General features: G+C 37.0%; 1 protein-coding gene across 1 annotated transcript in view; it reads right to left on the reverse strand.

Moving 5' to 3' along the window:
• MORC4 (MORC family CW-type zinc finger 4) overlaps window positions 1–19,946 on the reverse strand; it is a 73,839-nt gene that overhangs the window by 50,261 nt on the left and 3,632 nt on the right. Inside the window, exons 3-9 of the mRNA XM_074323475.2 lie at window positions 17,320–17,452; window positions 12,042–12,260; window positions 11,168–11,314; window positions 8,713–8,845; window positions 8,262–8,390; window positions 5,483–5,602; window positions 3,982–4,082 (exon numbers count right to left, since the gene is read on the reverse strand). Coding sequence (XP_074179576.1) covers window positions 3,982–4,082; window positions 5,483–5,602; window positions 8,262–8,390; window positions 8,713–8,845; window positions 11,168–11,314; window positions 12,042–12,260; window positions 17,320–17,452 — 982 coding nt within the window. The remainder of the gene's footprint in view (window positions 1–3,981; window positions 4,083–5,482; window positions 5,603–8,261; window positions 8,391–8,712; window positions 8,846–11,167; window positions 11,315–12,041; window positions 12,261–17,319; window positions 17,453–19,946) is intronic.

Below are 19,946 nucleotides of genomic sequence, written 5' to 3' on the forward strand. Positions count from 1 at the left end.
GATGAAACTACTTAGCTGCAAATACATGCTGCCCTTGATGATAAATGAAAGATGTCTCTAAGGGCGGAGCCATGAGCCCCGAGTGCAGAACCTTAAATCCAGAGGGTGGAGCTGGAAGACGCGAAAGATTATTCCCAGGCCTTGGAATTTAATGGAGTTAGCTTGTCTGGATTTTGAAACTGCTTGGGAACAGTGACTCCTTTTTCCTTCGATTTTTCTTCCTGTTCGAATTGGAATATCTGTAACTGGTACCCTATGTCTGTCCCACCATTGTATTTCAGGAGAAAAATACAGGTCTACAGATGGAGAGGGATTTTACCCCAGAATGTATCAGACTCAGTGTATCACCAATACCTGATCTACATGATGAGATTTTGGAATTTTGACCTGATGACATTAACATGAGAGTTTAGACTTCGAGTTGCTGGAATAGTTGAGACTTTTAGGGATGTTGGGATGGGGTGAATGTAGTTTGCATGAGAGATGTAAGTGGATCTTAGGGGGCCAGAGGGCATAATGTGATAGGTGGAATAATGGTCCTTCAAAGATGTCTATGCCATAATCCCTGAAATCTATGAATATATTACGTTACATAGCCAGGGGGAATTGGGGTTGCAGATGAAATTAAGGTTACTCATCAGCCGACCTTAAAATAGAGAGATTATTGTGTATTATCCAATGTAATCACAGAAGTCCTTAAAACTGGAAGAGTGAGGCAGAAGAAGTCAGAAACAGAGGAGATGTGATGATATAGAAGCAAAGTCAATGGAGTGACGCAATGTGACAAGGACTCAACCTACCCGGGCTGGCTCTGAAGATGGAGGAAGAGGGCCATGGGCCAAGGAATGAGATTGGCCTCTAGAAGCTGGAAAAGGCAAGGAGATATCCTCCCCTAGAGCCTCCAGAAAGAATGCAGCCCTGCCAACACCTTGATTTTAGCCCAATAAGATCCGTGTTGGATTTCTAACCTACACACTCGAAGATAATAAATTAATGTCCTAAGCCACTAAGTTTGTGGTAATGTGTTATGACAGTAATGTAAAACAAATTCTATTGTTTATAAACAGAAGACAAGTATCACTGCATTGCCCTCAAAAATTTAAAATATACTATGGCTCCCCTGTGAGTCCATTATGTGCAGCCTGGCACATAGTCTGAGAACTGTGGCTCTAGGACAGGGTTCAGCAAACTACAGCCTGTGGGCCAAATCCAGGCCACTGCCTGTTTTTGCAAACAAAATGGTACTGGACACAGATACACTCATTCCTTTACATACTGTCTATGGTTGCTTTCATACTAGAGCAGAATTGAGTACTTGTAACAGAGACGATATGGCCTATAAAGCCTAAAATATTTATCTTCTGGCCCTTCACAGGAGATATGTGCCAACCCCTGCCCTAGGATGTGGCCCTACTCTGTCCATCTATTTCCCTCACTCTAGTTTCATTCTTTTAATCTCACTCCCCATATTCTTACCATTCTGAGTTCCTGTCATTATCTTAGCTCATGCTATAATTCCATCTTGGATTTCCTGCCCCTTCCTTTTCTAAACCCTGTGTCCTTTAAGAAAATCCTAAGTCATACTTTCTACCTAAAACCTTCCCTATCTGTTCTCTCAGGGCATTTTTTTCTCTACCATACCACTTTAGCTGAGATTGATCAGTTATTTTATTACTCTCTAAATTGTTTCATATATATAACAATCCATTATTACAAATAGACTACAAGCTCCTCAAAGAGAGTAACCGTGTCTTGAATTTCTCTAGAAAACATCCAAAGCCTAGCCACTGTGTCATGAAACAGCGGGTCGCTCAGTTAGCATGTGTTGATTGCATTTCTTAAGCTGAAATTTACTCTAAAAATGTTGTTAAGTTTGGGCCCTGACAGTTGCAGCTGAAATTTGATATCCACAACTATTAAAAGTGGTATTACAGATGATTTATTTGTAGACATTCCAGCACTATGATGGCTGGTATCTCTTTTAGCATTTGCAGTTTTGATATCTATGATACTGTTAGGATGAGTTTAGTCTGTGATAGCAGACAACGTTCTCTAATCCCCCTCTGAAATTCCCTTATTTTTTTAAACTAAACATCTTTTCATTTTATATAAATTGCATAAAAAGGAAAATGATGCCAAAATTGGGATAAGAGTTATGCAAATTTTTATCCTCAAATGATTCTGCGTTCAAGATAGTTTATTAGTTTTCTGTTTTTAGTAAATGTCTAGCAGATATTAAACTACTTAAGGCAGAAATCCTGTATGTTTAACTGAATAAACCTACTGGCAATAGAATATATCTGGATCCCCTGCATTCAACCCAAACTCATCATACTGAAACCAAACATCACAAACCAAGGAAGGGTTTAATAGCTCTAGAATTTAAAAGATCGATGGGGGTTTGGCAAAGATGATATAAGGAAGATGTTATGTAATTTTTAATATCTAAAATTTGGATTTCACAAACCTTAACTATTTTCTTAATCACCAGAAAGTCACTATTCTTTTTATTCTAGAGAAACAGAATGACTTGGCTCTGAGACTTTTGTCAAACTGAGGTCATTTCTAAACTTTCACTACTAAGAGTCAAGTCCTAGTCAAAGATCTCCATTATGGACCAGACTCATAGTTAAAAAACAAACAAACAAACAACCAAACAAACAAAACATTTTACTTAAAACTGAGGGCAGGCAGTTACCATAACCATTGAACAGCCCTAGTGACCAAAAACCAATCACCCTGAAATTACTTTGTGTTGCCATCCAAATAGTTGTCTCTTTGTCAAGGACTAAACCTAAAATTCTTATGGTTCCAGATAAATTAAGGTATAGCACTTAACTAATTTTATTACAGTTTGGGGTGCACAAAAAAAGGAGATTTTGGGAATTACTTTTCCCTCACTCGAAGAAAAAAATTGCTACTGAGACTTCGCGGAAAATGACATAAAATGTCCTCATGCCTTCTTTCTCCACACTCCAAGAACATCTTCTTGCCCTTTCATGTCCTTGCATATATTATTCTGCATAGAATGTCCTTCCTCTATTTTTCCACCTAGCAAACTCCAATTCTTCCTTCAAGTTTAAGCTCAAATATAAGCTGCTTTGTGAAGTCTTCCTTGACTCGTTTAGCCATATTTAAAGTTCTTCCCATTTTGTACATATTCCCCATTAAAGCAATTATTTTATAGGTATTTAAATTTATTATTTGCATGTATTTCATCCAATTTGTTCATAGGTATCAAGGATTCTTCTTTCATTCTTATGTTCCTAGTACCTGGCACATAGGAGATAGCTCATAATATTTGATGAAAGAAGAAATTAAAGATTCATTCCTCACCCAAACTTTTAAAACAAACTATTATATCCTGGCTTTGACACCTCCTTTCTTGGTCTCCTAAAAACACCCTTGCTGGTTTGGCCTCAATGCCTAGTTCCTTTCTGATTCTTACCTGTTTACCTTATCTATCAAATCTAGATGCTTCCACAAAAACACACGTGTCTTTCCTGCTGCTCAAACAGTTTCCTCTCAAGCTGTTCACTGGCTTCAAGAAAGTCTTTTGGAACAAATTTCAAACTGCTGTGTTCTTCCCCCCAACATAGTAAGTAACTTCAGATCCACTCATCTCTTTTCATTAACGTAATTCTAATGCTCTTTGTTTCACCAGAAATATTTTACTAAATGACTCCAATGCTCTTTCCATATTTTTTATTAGTTTCAGGTGTACAAAACAATGTAATAGTTAGACATTTACACCCCTCAGGTAATGTTTATCTCAACTGGGCTCCATATTTCATGTACCAATAAGCTTTAATTTAAAAATAAAATCATTTTATCTCTAATTTTGGAAAATAGATTTGAAGGAATTCTCATTTAATTTATCTGCCTGGTTTTTCAACACGCTTTTATTATTTTAGAGGTTTCAGAGAACAGAATCGTATCTGAACAAACTATCAGAAACACCTCAGGTTGGGAGTGACTCACCGATACTCCTTGGTGTACTCAAAGTCTTGTTTGTTGTAGGCAGGTTTTAAGAAATTGCACTCAATGACTCCAATTACTCCCACACCTTCTCCATGAGTTGGCTTAGAAGAAAAATATTAATTTCAACACTTACATTACTGTTGACTGCCTGTAGGCATTTCCTTTTAATTCCAAACAATAACAGAAAGGTTACCTAACATTCATGGGCAAGGAAAGGCTAGCAAGACGTAGAGAAATACTCATAATGTATTTCAATAGACTGCAAGTATTACATTGAACTGGAACCTCTGGCCAATTCCAGGGCAGAGATGTTCAAATTATGATCCATAGATTCCCGAGGATTTTTCAAGGATTAATAGCCATCTCTACTTCACTCATATTATCTCTACTTTCACCTGTTTTATATTCTGGGATTGCCATAAAATTTCATATGAAAATGAAACTGCTAAAAAACCAAGGTTATATACTACTGTTCTAGGTACATACTTAATCTGAGAAAAATTTTAAGGATGCTAGGTAATCATCACACTCTATTAAAATAAACTATTTTTACATATGTAGGCCACCAAACAACTATTAAAGAGAGTCACACTTGTAGTGGCTATCAATTACAAGTTGATAGAAGAGATTTTTGAACTTAAAATATTTAAAAAAAAATATTTAATGGAAGGAATTGAGGCAGGGTATAATCAGGCTGGCACACAGACATAAATTGTCTAAAGATGATATAACAAGGAAAATCAACATAGGCTGAAGACTAGCTATCCTGGGTCTTATATAACTTTGTCCATCTATGTAATATAAAGCAGTTCATCATTCTTTGTGCTTTAGCATTCTTATCTGTAAAACAGGAATGATTGGGATACTTGCAGATATTCCTACATTAAATCATCATTTAAAACACTGAAGATGATGGTAATATTTGTGTAGTTCAGTTTATAAAGTATTTTCACACAATTTACTCCATTTAAATCTCTCAACGTTGTAAGCTGTAGGGTAGGCAGATGAGGTAAAATTATTGTTGTTTTTTCATTTTACAGGTAAGGAAAATGAGAGTCTCAGAAAAATTAAACAATTTAGCCAAGGTTGCACTGCTTGTAAGTGGAAAAGCCGGGACTCAAATCCTGGCCATCAACCACTATTTTATGCATCTTCCACTATGCCTTATTGTCTCCCCCAAGAAAATATAAAAAGCTACCTTCAACATTAATAAACTTAAATACATGGCAGAGCTGCTGGTGTTCCAATTCTGCCTCTTATTAACAACTACCTAGAAAATGCATCCAGTAAAGTTCCTGGGTTAATTAACTTCTATGAAGAATAAGAAGTAGTGTTTTTCAACACACAACAGCTCAGCGCTAAAACAGAATTCCAGGATCAGATTTAACAACCATCACAAGATGGGAGTAAAAGCCATTAAAGACTTTATTCCCTTTGCAAATTTTAAATTCTCTTCCAATTCTTTACAGCTTCCTATGACAAGGGAACATTGGCCACTCACCTTCACCTGGCATCCCACCTTCTCAAAGGACTTTATGAGCCGGTTGTGATGATACATCATTACTCCAAACTGCTTCTTTTTCTTGCAAGAGAACCCAAAAGTTATTCTCACCTGCTTATTCTGAGAATAAAATCATTAAGGAGACAAACGCCAGCGGCTTTAGCAGACAAAATTTTGTACTCGATCACAGCAAAGACCATTAAACACCATTGGATGTAAATCAGTACAACCTTTCTAGAGGGCATTTAAAAATTCTGTACTAAAAGCTTTAAAAATAATCTTACCCTTTGACCAAGTAGTTATCTGCCTAGGAATTTATCCTACAGAAACAGGCAGGGAAGCCCATAAAGGTTTATGAGTTACAGAGATTTATCAACTAGTTATAATGGCAGAACAACATAAGTCATTTAAATGTCTGACATTAAGGGAATGATTAAGTAAGTGTTGGTATATCCACACAGTCAATTATTTAGCTTTAAAACTATGCCCTTTAAAAATATTTGGGAACATTAGGAAAAGGTTCAGAATATTATAACAAGCATTACCTAAAAATATGTATATATAAACACATACATAGAAAAGACTGTGAGAAGATATACCAAAGTGCCATCAGTGATTTAAAAATTCATAAATAATTATGAAACGTTTCTTAACCTTGCTCGCTGCTCAACTTGCTGCTAGGTCTCCCAGGTCCTGATAAGAGTTGTAAATAGTACAACACAAATCTATACAATTATAAGCAATTAGGTAAATCCTGCCAATTATTCAAAAGTATGAAAGCAACAGCGCCAAGAACCAAATCACTTTTAAAGGTAAAGGATGATGAATAGTCCTGTTGTAATATACTTCATGGGAAGAAGTTAACAAGCTTGGGTAGATGAAATAAGGACTAATTATTATACATGAAGCATGAACAATGATGGGTTTTTAAAATGTCCTGTTTGTAAGAAAGATAAAAGGGAGATAGAGAAACTGATTGATTATTTTCATTAAAACAAATACTAAGAAATCTTCATGTCCAAATGAGTTAAGTAAAAATTTATTTTTGCTACATATTCAAAAAACTATATCCACTGCCCCCTCTAAATAACATGCTATGTGCATAAATCCATGTGACACATGGGCCAGGTATGATACAAGGACAGTAATACGAGTACATAACACAGTAATGTCTGGCTCAGAACATACAATGTTCTGGGTCTCAGAAACTCCAATCAAACCCCAAATAAAACCCTATTCCAATGCAAAAACAAAACAGGACAAAACTCCCTCAAACAAACAAACTAAAACTCTACACCATAAAATTAATATTTTTAAGATAAATAGTCTCAAAAACTTTCTATTGTACACTTTTAAAATTCTAAGTTATGGGATGGGGGTACACGGGGGTAGGGGGTTCCTCAAATTAGTGTAAAGAGAGAGGACAAGAGGAAAGAAGAGGCCTTTGATAACTGAGGAATAAATAAATCAGCATCAGTGATCTTGGGAGACATTTTGTTAGGAGTGTCATTTTACTCATACCTATAGTGAATTCTTTTAGCCCAAATTCTAATAGAGAAGGTAACTAGTTTAATGAGAAGGGGTATAAGAAGAGTTAAGATACATATAGAATGTGTGCATAGGAACCCATAAAAGAAAGAAGCTGGTGACAGAAATGTGGTACACCTGAAACAGTAGCTGGAAAACAATTCTTTTGACTGGCTCTGTTAAACCAATGGCACTAAGATCCCAGCCTACATACACTGATATAACTAAGTTACCTACAGATGTTAACAATGCTAGCTCTGGCTTTGTTAAGTTGGCTTTAAAAAAAAGTTTCCTAGTAGACAAGGTATTGTTCCCGAAAAGGAGAAAATCAATCTGCTTATGAGATACAACTGCACAGCTTTTTAAAAAGGATACGACAATTTCTAATTATTGATCAGGGGAAGAAAGACAAAGATAAGTAATGCCTTTGATAAAGTAAAGAGAGTGTTTTTCTTAGTCCAAGAGCTGTGCTTAGTTATTAGACAATAAATTACAAGAGCAATTTTTTCTAACTGCTTATGAGTTCTCAACATTTCAAAAACCTTTTTCCTGCTCAGAAAACTATCAACAAAGACGGACCTAATTTCCATAATCTTAAGATTTTTCTCAAGTGTCTGAAATCCAGTCCTAGTGCAATGGAGGATAGAAGTGAAAATGAGTAATTACTTCTCTGAGTGGCTGCCATTATGAGAAGTATCAGGAAATCCATGTCAAACCTGTTGAAGATTTATCTCAGCCTAGAAAATCAACCTTTAATTTCCACTCTCCTAACTTCTATCAACGTAAGTCTGGACTTGTCATGACAAAAATCATACTATGTCCAAAAGATTAACAAGTTCAAGTCAACGTTTTGCCGATTTCAATCAATATAATATACAACAAAATAAAATGCCAATATAAACCAAATGGTGTGGACCTTTTAGATTCTCAAACCTGGCTGCTTATTAGAATCAGCTAAGAATTTAAAAATAAACAAATGTTTTTTATTAAAAAAGGAGATTTCATAATCTACTGAACCAGAATCTCCAAAGTCTCAGGACTCTGTATTATTTTAATAATTTCCAGATGATTTCTGATAAAACTGATGCATAGATTGGCAATTAAGAAACACCTCTTCAGAGTACACTGTAACAGGATTTGTTCTGCAACACATATTTTTGAATTAGAAAAGGAAAGGTTTTTGTTTTTCTGTGCCAGCTTTGAAATCTACTCCTGAAATGAAGAGATAAGCTTCATGTAGTTGTAAGGATACTGTGAAGGTAGGTTTATATATATCATATGCTACATTGGCCAGGCTCTTGGCAATCATCTGGGTAGTCACCTTCTTTTGACGCAGAAAAATTTTCATTCGTGGCTTCATATACAGAATACCACAAAATGCCTATGGAATAGTGAAGGGAAAGTTATTATATGATAGTGCCAATTCTACTGACATCCCCACAAAACACTGCTACCAACTAAGGTCTATTCTGGACAAAGATTTGGCTCAGTTTCTATACCTTGTTATACTATCATAACTACCACACTAACGTGCTGCTGACTATATTCACTAAACTGTTTTGGTGGAAACAGTGAAAAGTATTCCTAACACAGGGCTAAAAGGCTGTCATCTTTATATAACTAAAGTGAAATCTTGTTCTCTAGATTTTCTTGTTACAGCAAATCTTACCTCTCATTGTTGGAGAAAAACCACTCTTACTCACCCGTAAAGAATACTCTGTTTCTGGCAGCTCAGAGGTAACACCACCAGTCTCTTTTTCTTCTGTGCCAAAGTCTGATACCAGGATGTCATACTGATCTGTATCAAAGTCCAACTCAGACTTTCCATCTTTATTTCTGGGTAAAAGAGACAAGTACCACTCTAACAAAAACTGGCTCCAAAGGACAAAAATGCACTAGGAACCCAAGAGAAAAGAAACAATATGAGCCAAAACTCAGGTACTTATTTCTTTTCCTGACTACCAGTACTAAGGAACTACAAATTACTTGGTTTGAAGACCACACGGTATTTCCAGTCTAAACAGATCTACTGTGTTTCATAGAACCGGTAATGCCAAGTACAGAAGGAAAGGGAAAAAAAAAGGAAAGTGGGTATGTATGTGATCTGATAAATCAAATGGATGCCAGCTATATCCTCGAAGAAAGATCTTATAATAGATCCCAACTTTCTGGGTATTGTTGGGTAGGTCATTCAACATCATTCTCCCTAATTGAATAAATAGATGAATCAAAACCTACTTCTTCTAACTTTAGCAACATTATAAGGACTAATGAGATACCAAGATTTCCCCAGATCTAATCATATTTCTTAGAAGGAAAAGAAGGTTGTTATAGAAACAGCATATATTTGCTAGTCCTCTATAAAATCATTTATGGAATTATCATTTAAATATAATAGTACTCATTCCTTTTATAAGGACCTTTCTTCTTCTCATAACCCTTTTCGGCCACTTAGCTTTGGTCCATTCCAAGACCCTGGGCTATATCACTAACAACTGCCAGGGCAAAGAGCCAAGACCCATCTTTGTTCCTGGAAAAAACTCAAAACAAATGATGGGTTATGGAGAAAACATATATATCAGAACAGTTTCCAAAATTTGTTCTGTTGAACAGCAGTTCCCCAAAATACTCTTAAATAAGAAAGGAAGAGAGGGAGGGAGGGAGGGAGGGAGGGAGGGGGGAGGGAGGGAGGGAGGGAACGAGGGAGGGAAGGAGGGTAGGTAAGATAGGTTGGCTGTGTGATCAAATAAAATTGAGAAACAATTCCTGGCTCTTAGAGCAATGTCAAAGGTCTAGTGATACCTCCCTCATACTTCAGGCTCTGCAAGCTCAGAGCTGCTGTGGTAAAAATGTAGCTCCTCCTTCAGGGCTGGACCAGAGCCATTAGGTATGGAACTTGTATAAAGCCCACGTCACTATAATACTATACTCTGGATTTTCCAGGATAATCCTGATTGTTGCTACCCCACTCAACTCTAACACATACTCTGAAGGGGTTCTCTGTCCTCCTTGCCCCTCACCATTCACCTTCCAAGGAAAAGAAGGCTGGAGAAACATTTTTTGAAACTGGGGAATACTGCATACTATATTGCTCTCTTAAATATTTTCAATGCATATTGAAATAACATTAGCATATTAAAGCCTCTTTATTGCTGAGAAGTCCTGCAATAAAGCAACATGCTAGACTTTGTTTAAGCCAACTTTTCCCAGTTATTTGACCACGGAATCCTTTATTTACATAACACCTAGTACAGTATAACTGAGAAACAATGGATAAAGAAAAGTCTGCTTAATGTGTTTAAATCATTGGAAATACCTCAGAAAAAATATTTGTGAAGTTTTTCCAAGTAGGACACAGAAGATCTCAATGACCAATGTGTGAAAAATCTCCTTACGTTTGTTTTCTTTTCAGTTAAAGTACTTTCTACACAAACCAGCATGGTTTTTATGTAAGTTTAACCTACCTAAGAAATGAGGTGAAATATTTGACTTAAGGAGAAAAAGACAAATGAATATATCTGATACTCTGTTCTATTAGGCATAAGAGTTAACACCTCTATTTTATATTAAAGGTTTTTAGGTTTTAGTGGACACTGTTAAATGTATTCCATTTGACATGACAAGATTAAACATATGACGTATCCTAGAGAATTTCTAGATTGTTTTATTAGCTCTCAACACGACCTGAAGCCAGCCTCACTATAGTTCAAATTTATCTGCTTCCAAGATTTTTCTACTTCTAATCCAGCTACTCTGAAGCACTAACACTGAGGTCGTCATTTTTACAGATCGTGTTATGCTTTATTACCCTAATGTCTCTTTCTCATACTTCATTTTCATTGTCAAACAAGTGAAATAACTATCATGTACTGACCTCAAAACAGTGCTCATGAATACAAAATAGAATAACATTGAACTGTCTTGATTATTTGTGGCAATCAAGATATGCATGTCTCCACCCTATGTAGCTCCACATTTTACAAATAAGAACCACTGTCTCAAACAGAGCTGTAGTTCTAAGAATGTTAATGAAAAGTATACAGTGAGATACAGATATGTATCAAAAGTTACCTACTCTGTTTCTCCAGAGATTTATTAAAGTGTGCTTCATCATACTACCTTGGCTTATTATCATCTATCACCCTTGGAATACTATACCTGCGGATGTTCCAAATGAGAACACGAGTGCCTTTTTTGCCTGGGATGGCATCAAACTGGGACAGCAGGTCATTTTCACTGTTGAAAACTGTATAGTTCAAGATGGCTTCTAGGCTGGGCAAGGAATCCTCAGTAATAATCATTTTTTGTAAAACCAAACACAGTCAAAGGAAAATTAATATTTTAAGAGGATGCTATAAGGAAGATCTGCTTTTTGGGTTGCATGTTTAGACAAAATATGGACATACATACATAAAGCATGGGCATTACTGCTACAGAAGAAAAGAAAGGAGAAAATGAAGAAAGGCTGCGGAAACCAACACAAAAATCAGTTACCCCTGTAGACTACAGCTTCAAAGAGACAATGTAAATACAGTACTGTATTTAAGAAATAGATCAAAGCCTGCATTTTTAGACTTTTTGGAAGCAATGAGTTCAAACTTTATTGCTATAGTGCTTGGGTAACACAGAAATAAAAGCTTGTTCAGGTATAGGGAAATGAGCTATTCTGCCATCAGATAAGCTGACGATTAGAATGTTTCTAGGAGTATGATGGAACGTAGCTACCTTCAGGCAGAAAAACAGAGAAGCCCCAGGGAACTTTACCAAGGGAATGGTGGAGGAAAGAAAGAGATCAAATCACATAACAATGAAAATTACCATACAACAAAAACATTTCTAAGCTATGGCCAATAGTTCATTTATTTTCAAAATATTTAATGGGGGGAAATTCAAGTTAAATTTAAGACAGTTGAGTACCTCTTTAAGTATGAAAACGTTTGATAGCTGGATTTGACCTGAAGAAAGAGGTTTCTATCAAAATAGTCAGATGAGACCAATTTTTAACCAACATTCTTCATTTCCAGAAAGGATATTGTTTTGCTGGTTGAATGGAACAATTGGTACAATAACTGCCTGGGCCTGGACACATTCCAGGTAGGTCTGTGATAGGAGTCCAACTGTGAGAGTACCCCCATTCTTGGTGAAGACAAGAGCGTCCTTTCCTAGCCGCATGGAGCCTGACTTGAAACCATTACCAAAGACTCCGATGGGACACTGGCTCTTCTTTATGACTTTATCTGTAAAGCCAAAGCTGTAATTACACAAGAAAAAAGAAATCAGAAGAAACCAAAAAGGTAAAAAGCATCCTAAGATAGGGGACAGGCAGAATGTTTAGCTTACAAATGAAGAACACTTGTGAAAAGCCCTCTTTTTCCTACTTTTGATCCTTCTGGGCAAAACTATTAAGTTAAAAGCATAGGAAATTACTATGGGGTAATGGGACTGATTTTCCTGTGGGGCTGTGTGTACACAAACACTTCCACTACACCAGAGTCACACTTTAGAAATGTAAAGGCAGCCTCCTTTGACTAACAGGGATAGCTGGACAAGGCCATAGGTAGCTTTCGTGTCTAGATAAAATAGCTCTGATTGCTAATGGTAAAATTAGGGCCAGGTTAAAAGGATGGTTATCTCAGTACACCCTAGAGGTGGCAAAGAAAGTACCAGATAGCAGCATTGGTCAGAGGTACTAGACTAGGCATCCCCTAACCTGGTTATATCACCCTGTAGAAATCTGAAAGTCAGGTTATATATCTTAACAATTTCAACCCTCCACCCAAAATATAACTCTCCAATTCTTACCCTCCACTCCATCTGCTGGGACAGTTCATTGGAATGTGGCCAAGGGATAAAAATAGGTAGTTCTGCCTCTAATATCAGCAAACAGCTGCAGTATAAAGTCTCTCTTGTTCTATTAAGGGCCTGTCACTGAGTCACCTCAACAATCTCTGTAGCCCCTTATGATCTGCTTAATCTGGGAGCCAGATCCTTTCCCTTTCATATATTCTCCATGCAAATACACAAAATAACAGAACCCCCCCAAAAAAAATAAAGATAGGAAATATAGAAAGTGATGATTATCTTCCTCATGTATCTTACCTCACCACAAATAAAACTATTAGGTTGTTGCAAAAGTAATTGCGGTTTTTACAATTATTTTAACCTTTTAAACCGCAATTACTTTTGCACAAACCTAATAATTTTAAGGATTCTCTCCAGATTGACTAAATTTACAAAGCTATACACTACCACTCATTCAATAAATATTTCTTGAGTACCTAGTATGTGTCATGCATCGAGCTAAGCACTGGAGATACAACAAACTGTTAATAAAAAAAATGATTCTTGCCCTTGTGGTACACAGTCTAAGGAAAGATTTCATATATTACAGAGTACATGCTTCTCCAACATCGATGAAATAGACATTCTATATGCCAGATCTGAGCAGCTTGGCCTTGGCTTTTATTTTACTCTTTTGAGCAAGGTTGAGTTGCCTGGTTTACACATCCTGAAGGCTGTGGTTTGTGTTTGCTCCCTAAGAAAGAGTACCGCCTTGTAAATTTTCTGTTTCAAACTGTTATATGATAATGCCATCAAGTCTTTCTCAAGTAAACACTTTACAGGAGCTTTGTGTGTCCTACAAAAAAAAAAATCTAACCACAGAAATAGGTAATTTCTAGGGCAACTGCTACTTTGAAACTTCCGAAAGAGCACAGTTCCTGCTCTGTATGGGCCTTAGTATTCCAGGAAATAAACTTATAGAAGCTGGTAAGTTTCAGGCATTCCTATTGCTCTTGTGAAGAATTGGCTAGAAAAGATGCAGTCATGAGGATTAAATTATATACTGTATGCACAATATATTATAAAGTAATATACAAATTTTAATCTTAAACTAAGTCTAGAAGTCACTCTGAGAATTGTCATGTGCTATCCTGCAGCTCTGCTTCAGATCTAATGGCATATCTAAAACTCAGGGCTCTTCATGAATAGTAACCTACCACGTGAAACGAATCTATATGGTTATTTGCACTTAAAGCTTCAGTAATGCCACAAAAGCTTCAATTAGGTGGTCAAGGGAAAGTGGTGAAAACAGGGAGACTATATTACTCTCTGAATTTCCTAGCCATCCCTGCCTCTTCTGCCATCTATTATCTCTTTTTTTTCCTTTGTAAGTATAAACCCTTACTGTGTTAGTCTGGGGAGACCAAATGACTAAGGTTGAGAAGACAAGTAGTAGGGCAGGGCCAGAACCAGAAATGGAAACGGATAAGAATAATGAGCAAAGAGGAGCTGGAAGCTCTGGATGGTGTTGCTGTTAGGTTCCACTTAATTGTTTCTATGTGTTCTTTTATTCCACTTAATGTTTCCATTTTAGGTGTTGTATTTAACTGAAAATTAAAGAATGGATGCTAGATACCAATCAAATAACTATCTAATATGAAAGCCTTCGCAATAAATAACAGAACTGTAGGAATGAATTTTATATGGTTTGGTACAGCTCATTCATTTTCCACAAAGACACTGTGGCTTAGACATGTGGTTTCTCTTCACTAAGTCCTGTTCTATCCTCTTGTGTAAGAGACAAGAGTGTTTACACACCAAGGGGGCCTGGATACTAGCAGCTCTTTGAGTGGAATCCAGGAATACTGCAGCTTGCTCCTGTGTGCCTTAAAATATCAAGATTCTAGAATTGAGAGAGGTAAATTTAAATAGGGGCTCTGACCAATGAAACAAACCTTAGTAAATCCATGGACATATAAGGGCAGGCACTGCTGTTTCCTAGATATATTGGTGATATAATATGAAATATAAAAGAATGGAAGACTGCTCAGCTCAATGTGATTCCCTGGCTGTTTTAGAACAGATCTACTAGGAATGCACTTCTGAGCAGAGGTAGCAAATACCTTCAATCCACAGATCAATAGCTGCTTTTAATCCTTGACCTTTGAGAGGCTTTTCGCCTTGCTGAAAAAGGCAGCTGAACATATAGACTAACTGGTTCACACACTAACCACAGAAGTTAAAGAGAATTGTGGACCTTAAAAAAATTTAATGATAGGCTTTTCTTTTTTAATTTGATTTTCATGGGATTCTGTACTTACAGGAAAAAGTTTTGCTGCAATTACATAACTATTTTATTAGCCTGAAAATAGGAACTGTAGCATAAAGAACTGGAAAATGTGGCTAGGATTATAAGAAATGTTATAGAGCAAACAGAATTTCTGTAGGCTTAACAATTTTGCATAACTATCTCTATTATTTTTAAATATAAAAGCAACATGCCCTCAAACCAAAAAAAAAATACTAATATACTTAATAATAATTTTCAAAGCTACCTCGAAAGTTCAATCCTTTGAAAAAGAAATTGTTGTAAGTGGAATCGTTGGCGAAAAGTTAGATTGGATTAAATGATCTCATCTAAATACATGGGAACTCCTAACACATTCAAGTTTAAGATTTGATCAAAAATAAAAACCAGCACATATAATATACATAATCCAGAACTCATTAAAAAATACGCTAAAATTAATTTTTAAATATGAGTAAAAATTGCCCAGCTCAAATTAGTGGGAAACACAGTTGGCATGATAATGCCAAAAAATGCTATGGCTAAAGAAGTGTCTGCTTGTTTTGCTCTGTTTTGTTCCTTGGGAAAGGAACCAAATTTTAAATGAATGATGCTCATCCTTCATATTTCAACTCAAATGTCTCTGCTTCAGGGCAGCCTTTTTTTGATTCTATAGATTAGAACAGATCCCTCCATCATATGCACTCACAGAAACTGTACTCTTCAGAGCACTTACCACTAGGTAGGATAGCCTATTGAGTTGTATTACTAGTTAGTCTTTTTCTATCTTTCTCACTAAACTGTCAGCCCTTGAGAGTGAGGACCATGTCTGTCTGGTTCACCATTTTATCTCCAGTGACATTCATGTAGATGTTCAGTTAAAATTTGTTAAATCAATCTGGAACAAAAACTGCTGCAATTATTTTGAAATCATCTTCCTTCTTCCTCCTGCCTTGTAACTCTAAGCACCAACTTTCACCAACGTAGTTCCACAGACAAAATGGAAGGTGGTAAGATTTACTGGGCCCACTATTTGACACCTATGTCACTGGGATAAAGCGTAGAGGGAAGGAGTCATTAAGATGATTTAAGGAAAAAAACAAACTAGTACATACAGTTTTAGACACATAAATATTTTCGTTCCATCCTATCAAAACTCGTATTTTTCTTAATATAAAATATTAACTTTAGGATATGAAGTGATGCTATAAGCTAAAAGATAGGGCCAGCTCCATAACTTCACTAACATACCAGCCACGTTCTTATATCACTTCCAGAAGCTTTCCTCAAATATTCTTCTAATTGTGACGGTCTGAGACACAAGATACACAATCTGCTCAGTGGTAAAACATAACAAGATCTATAATTAGTTATGCCCAAATTTCACTTCTGTTCCTTGATGGATCAAAGGGACTTCCCTCCAAACAGGGTTATAGAATTAGAATACCTTCAAACAGAACTACAATCAAATGGATGTTTTCCATTTCTATAGATTGAAACCCTTTTCCTCCCACAGAACCCCTCCATTGTTATTCATGCTTCACACATTAGGTTCAGGAAGCCACGTGAAGAATAATCAACCTCATCTGCTAAAAAAGGGAGAGAGAAGGAAGGAGTTACGAAACGCTTATCTTTGACTGAGTGACATGTGAAGATAATAAGGTACAAACTTACATTCTCAACTACAAACTTTTCCAAGTAATTAAATGAACTGAAAGTGGCAACATAAATCGGTTTCACCAGGTTCAGGCACTAGCAATCTATATCACTTAACTTCGCAATTCTACTGTTAAATCTTCAAAGATTGTATGTATGAATGCCTTCTATTTGTTCTCTTTGCCTGAACTCTTACCCTTTGCCCCTGCTCCTTTACCTTATTAAATTTTATTACTCACCCTTAGATCTCAGCTTAAAAATCACGTCCTCTACGAGGCTTTTCCTGACCTCCTGGATCAGATTGGGTTCCTGTGATGATTTATCCCATTGCATCCTATGCGTTCTTATTATTACACTTATTTTTTATTATTATTCCTGCTTAACTGTCTGAATTGCCAGCTAGACTGTAAGTTCTCTGAAGGCAAGAACAGTGTCTATTTCATAACCAGTACCCTGGCACATAATAGATGCTCAATAAGTATCTGCTGCATACATAAGGGGAAAGTAAAATATTAAAGAAAATCATCAAGCCTTAAATAGAGTTCATGAACTCCAGACAAGAGAAAAAGAACGCAGGCATTTTTACCTGAGCATCCGGTGTAGTTTATGAGGCGTCATCCCGCATCCATCATCAGTGAAGGTCAAACAAGGTTTACTCTTGACCTCCTCAACATCTATGAAGACCGTCCTGGCGGATACATCTGGATCTACAGCGTTATCTGCAAAAGGTAGAAATCTGTGATATTAGAGCTCTTTTCCTAATATTCTATTAAAATCTCTAGCTTAGCACCCCCAAGACAGAGAAACTGTCCTTTATTCCCTTCACGTGGATGTCCCAAAAGGTGAGCAGGAAGCATTAATGGTAGTGCACTTCCGAGGTTATAGGGAACAACAGATATGATGGCAGATGGGGTTATAAGCTGATTATTAGATTTCATGTAATGACTGATCTGCAATCTACCTTTCTCCCTTCAAACTTCAGAGTCTGTGGGGAAAATAACTACTCCTATGTACAAAGCACTTTGCTCTCTTTTCATCTTATTACTTCTTGTCTTTTAGCCATTTCACTGCTCGTGAACACATACAGTAAAGGGTGGCTGTGGGCAAGAGCTGAATCGTAAGTTTGGTACAAATAGATGCATATTACACACATTACAGTTTATTTGTGAAAAATTTATTTTCAACAGTTTATACCACCTCCTCTGTTAAAGAACACAGATATTATCACCATCCTTGTTTATAGTCTAAGAGGTATTGAAAGAATTAGAGGTTAAAATAAAAACTAACTGCCCGCCTAGGTCCCAGTGATGGTAACAAGCTTGCTTAGAGAGAAGGAGTGATTCTGCTTAGTTACACTGCAATAGTCTTAAAAGTGAGGCAGCCCAACCCTCAGTAAATGGAGAACATAGAATTAAAGTTTAAAAAGGGGAGAGTTCCACGATTCTTCCTGAGTTAGGTCTTCCTAATGGGTTAATTATTTAAGACTCCAAAAGCATCAAATATGCCCATATTCTAACATAAGCGCCATGTCTATCACCCCAGGGGATGTTGTTGTCTAGTGGCCACATCTTTTAGCCAGAAGTGCTGTTTACATAATTGTCAGTGTAAAAGTCTCATTAGGACTCATGGGTCCGAGTGGGAGGGCAGTTTGTGCAATCTGTTGGCTAGGTTCCTTCAGCGCTCCTGTCTCTACTAGCTCTTTAATCAAGACTGAGACCTTCCCTTCCATCCTCTACCCTTTCCCTGGCATCCTATACTGCTTTCCTGATACCACGTGGCTAGGCTGAGAGATCCAGGTGGGGGACTGTCTGTAAATTGGTCCCACTACCACTGTTCAAACTGTGACATTTATATCTTACAAGCAAAAGTATTACACATATTCAAAATATCAATTTTTACAATATAATTAACAGTATCAGTTATAACCACTTGGATGTATGGAATGTCCATCAAATAAAACAAGACAGATTAATTTCAAGGCCTACAATGATGCTGCCAGAATCAGTGATAAAACTGTCACTGATTGTAACCCGAAAAAGTCTTAACAGCAGTAAGGTATCACCAATAGCCCCAGAAGGGGGTTAAGAGGTCTGATATGGCAATCTTTACGGACTGGGTGGGGCCAAAACCATGTGTCATGTGGTAAATCAAGTGGGCCAACTTTTGGCAGGAATTATAAATCTGACATGCAAGAGTGGCTTTATCAGAAATACATGTTTTACTTTGTATAAGAGGCAGCAGTTGTTGTTGTTGTGTTTTTGGGTTTGTTTTTTGACTGACAGGATTCAGCATTGTGAAGCTGCCTCCATTGTTTCAAGAAACTACTTGGCAAGCAGACCCTGAATTGTTTTACAACCTATCAGTCACTCCTGCTGGCAGAAAGCCAGGGCCATTGAGACTGATACTTTTAACTTGTCAACCAACAAGACATCACTTCTACTTTGCAAATTTTGGATGTAGAGAAATTGTTTTCTAATACTTTATGAACATTCACAATTCAACATGTAACACATACCAATTCCAATTCCATGTTTATACAGCAGTGAATTCAATGAACCAGCTCACAGGCCTCTCACAAAATCACTTTTACTTTTTTCCTCTTTACTCCAAATTTTGCCCGAACTTTACTAGGTGATTTTTCACAGGAACACACCAAAGAGTTTTAATACAGGTGCTTGAAGAGTTACAAGGTAGCTAGCTAGACATTTTATCTCCTTGGCTGGAAGCTAGGGGAAAGGGGCATGCAAGAGGCCAGGGTCAGCTGGAGCAGCAAGCAGCAAGAGAACAGTAGGCAGGCTGCAGCAGTAAGTGCAGCTTTGCACTTAATGTTGATTCTAAGTAGTCTTTCACTTGGCCTCAACAAATGAAATTATAGTAACAACAAGACCAGCCTCCACAAATGAACTTACAATAAGGCACCAATCTGGCAGTTGGCTTCAATCCTACCTCTTGCTGCTTAAACTTTCTAAAAATTTATCAACACTTAGCATATGCTACCAGATCCCAGGAAAGCTATTTTCTCCTGCGACCCATCCCATCCAGCCTTATGAACAGGAAGGGCAACCAGAGAACCCCTACTCCTCTCCCCTCGTCCACCACTTAGGAAAGAGCTGCACTAGCAGATCCTGGGATGTGTTTATCCCCCAACCTGGCCCACAATTTCATGTGCTACCAGATCCCAAAGAGTTTTCTCTCTCCTAACCGGGCCCATGC

Source organism: Rhinolophus sinicus, chromosome 18 (assembly GCF_057876585.1).
Source record: "Rhinolophus sinicus isolate RSI-liver-muscle chromosome 18, RSI-T2T, whole genome shotgun sequence".
NCBI lineage: Eukaryota > Metazoa > Chordata > Mammalia > Chiroptera > Rhinolophidae > Rhinolophus > Rhinolophus sinicus.